Source organism: Cryptomeria japonica, chromosome 7 (genome assembly GCF_030272615.1).
Source record: "Cryptomeria japonica chromosome 7, Sugi_1.0, whole genome shotgun sequence".
NCBI classification, from domain to species: domain Eukaryota; kingdom Viridiplantae; phylum Streptophyta; class Pinopsida; order Cupressales; family Cupressaceae; genus Cryptomeria; species Cryptomeria japonica.
Window position 1 is genome coordinate 74,539,004 of NC_081411.1, and position 3,446 is coordinate 74,542,449.

A 3,446-nucleotide genomic window follows, 5' to 3' on the forward strand; every position below is an offset into this window, starting at 1 on the left:
GTGATATTGCGACACTTAATGACAATAAATCCTGTTGAAATTTTCGTTCCCTTTCTCACGCATTTCCAAAAGACTCCTAATATTTCCGTCTTTTATTAAAGTGTAATCGGTTTCATACCTGGCGCTCCCTTCCTTTTCTCATTGGTTTCCGACTAGACTGAAAAAAGAATAATTTTAACTAGACTGAAAAAAGAATAATTTTAATAATTTTGTTTAATGGACAAAGACGTGTTTGAAAAAAGACTTTTGGAGGCCCCACTGAGTCTGGCTCAAAACTTTCCAATGTAAGATACTGGGTAGCATTGTATTATAAAAGGTATTTGTGTTAGGGTTCTTGACAGTAACACCAGAGATGGCGAAAAGGCAAAGAACGAGTGTATCTTGCGCAGCCTGTAGACTGACTCGCAAGAAATGTTCAGAAGATTGTATTTTGGCTCCCCATTTTCCTGCATATGACCCAGACAAATTCACAGTCGTGCATAGAGTGTATGGAACCAACAATATCGTTAAACTGCTTCAAGTAAGTTTTAAACATGGCCCAGATTTAATTTTCTGTTGAAAAGGGATTTTTAGTTCTTGCTTTTGAACGTCATCATCTTTAATTCTGTTCCAAATGTCTAGTTTGCCAGAAATTCTATCAGATTTAACTGCGTACTCGTAGTTTTTGAAAGAAAATTGATTTATGTTTGATGAATAGTAGTCAATCATTAGAATGAATGGTACAAATAGAATAAAATGCCACCGAATCAGTTGATTCATGGTAGATATGAAGTAGTTGCGAATCTATGAAATCCCATCGAATTAGTAAATTTATATTAAATATGAATTATTGAGAGAATTTTTTTTTAATCTAAGAAATGCCATGCACCAAGTAAATTCATGGTAGATATACGAATTGTTGACAGCAATTCATTTTCAAAATTTCATTTCTTTTTCAACTGAGTTTGTTTCTGCTGGGTTTCCTTCGATTCGTATAAACTGTATGAAAAACTGCAAAGATATGCACATAATTTTAAAGAAGACATTGAGGAAAACTACAGAGTCTGGTATACCTATGCTCCGAGGCCTGCATCACATGAGACGCCACTCAATCAGTAAATTCATGGTAGATAAGAATTGCCGATAGAATTTAGTTTTTGAATTCTGTTAGATTCAGCTGTATTAGCTTTTTTTCAATCAACATTATAAATCACATTCAAAAATCAACTCTATATTTGTCATACCATAGCAAAGGAGATTTCTTCACCAGTATGAGAAAGATTTTTTTTCTTTCTTGATATAATACATGTCAACAAGGAAATTGATAAAGAGAAGGCGTCTACTCTTTCCGCTTTCCTGCAAACGCCTCGCACTGTAATTCTTAGTATGGCATATGATAACATTTTAGTAATGGTAATTCTTAGTATGACATCTCATGCAATGATTAAAATTTGAGATATGGTAAAACGCTGGTAGTTTCAGCTGACTACAGAGCTCTATTAGGTACATAAGTTCTTAATTTAATCTAATTTTGAATGAATATTTTTTTCTTAAAGATAAAATTAAGATTCACCAATTACATAAGATCTTATTTAATGAAAATTTTACAATTATTTTGATACCATGGCCCATAGTATGCCATACCAGTGTAGCATTGCATACTATTTAATGAATTTGGTTTATAGATACAATATATTTAAAATTGTAAGTCTATGTGTGTCGACATAAATATGTTTTAGTTTGATTGTGGGACTCACATATTTAAGTGACGTTGCTTTAGGGTTTGGAGACTAAACAAAGAGTAGATGCAGTAAACAGCTTGGTTAGTGAAGCAAGTGCAAGGGTTAACAACCCAATTCTAGGAAGTGTGAAGGTAGTCAATGGATTGGAGAAGCAAATAGCTGAGCTTGAATCTGAATTGGCAACCAAGCAAGAAGAGCTCGTGAATATGCATTCAGAATATGATAAGCTTCTACTCCTATTGCACAATAGACCACTTGATGTTCAAGATGTATATCACATTGACACAACTGAGGATATCATGTATGAACAAGTGGATACACTGTTGTGGGAGCCAATATGACGCTACCTTATATATGGTTCACTGTTTAATTTTTACTCTATTATTGTATCCGTATGTTAATTATGAACATTTTCAATAAAAAAATATTTTAGTCATGTACCTTGATCCTTAACTTCTTCACCCGAATTCTATTATGTTTTGAATTTAAACTGTAAGTCCACACTATTATAAGAATTTAATTTTATTTGACAAGAATATGGCATATATTTAATGACCCTACCTTATACATGTCTAGATAGATAGCTTTTTATTATATCTTCGATATATTTCTGTTAGTAAAATTTAAGTTGTTGATGTAATCCATAAATTATTTTTGAGGATATCACAAACTCAATGTTAGAGTATAAGTACTAAAACATGGCTATTATTTAAAAATAGTAATAATTAAAAGTAATCTTTGCTCAATAAGAATATAATAATTATTTATTATTATTTTTTTAATTCAAGATTTAGAATTAGTTTTTTTTTTTTTCAAATTGTTGAATTATTTTATGTTTAAAGAGAGAACTATAAAAGTCATCTATCCCACAAATAATATTTAATCCATATTATCCTTTGAATGGTTTTTTCCTCCTAGATACAATTATGCTTACATATCATTTAAGGATGTAGCATTGAAAGAGAGTATCCATTAATTAATATTCTTCTTAAGATCATTTTTTCTCCTTTAATGAATATTAAACAAGAGATAGAAACCAAACATTAGACATACTTAATTACTCTTTTGTTGTCAATATGATTATTTGCATGGTAAATCTTTTTATTACTAAAATAATATTATATACTATAATATATTATATTATAAAATTAACATGTACTAAATTGTAATTAATCCTTTGAGAATATATACTATACAGTAATCTAAATGACAATTGAAATGTAATTTTGACTTTACTTATTTTAAATTAACTTAAGGTTCAAATATTTGATCCACACATCATTGAGGTCATGTGATTGAATCTTCTTAGAGCAGATGGCCCATGATTTGATAGCTTTTACTATAGTTGATCTTCTAAGGATACTTAAGATTGCATTTTGTTTTCAGTAAACATAATTTTATTTAAAAATGAGTCTCAATAATTTAAATTTCACATTATCATTTAAAATGATGAATATAATTTATTTGACACTACTTGTTATTTTAAATGCCTTTCTAAATCTATCTTCAATCATTTGATTCAATATTTTCAATACAATATTTTTTATCTCACAAGAACCTAGTATAACTATCAGTATAGACAATGTGTCTCCATTATATATATTGAATGTACTCTTTTTTATTCTATTCCCGATTACACCTATATTTGGTAAACCTTATACGAACATTTTTATTATTTTTTATTATATAAGCATCCTATAAATTATTGGCACTAGCCATAGGACT

The 3,446-nt window shown here is 29.4% G+C and overlaps 1 protein-coding gene across 1 annotated transcript; it reads left to right on the forward strand.

Moving 5' to 3' along the window:
• Positions 1–344: 344 nt before the first annotated feature.
• On the forward strand, positions 345–2,157 carry LOC131045708 (LOB domain-containing protein 1). Its single transcript, XM_057979300.2, has 2 exons — positions 345–520; positions 1,760–2,157. Exons 1-2 carry the CDS (start codon positions 353–355, stop codon positions 2,060–2,062), a joined length of 471 nt encoding a protein of 156 aa, XP_057835283.1. The 5' UTR covers positions 345–352; the 3' UTR covers positions 2,063–2,157.
• The last annotated feature ends 1,289 nt before the right edge of the window (positions 2,158–3,446 follow it).

Bases quoted from the DNA above. Each gene is read 5' to 3' on its own strand.
- LOC131045708 (XM_057979300.2), top strand. From the start codon at position 353: ATGGCGAAAAGGCAAAGAACGAGTGTATCTTGCGCAGCCTGTAGACTG. The intron at 521-1,759 runs GTAAGTTTTAAA...ACGTTGCTTTAG, and splicing joins ATATCGTTAAACTGCTTCAA to GGTTTGGAGACTAAACAAAG.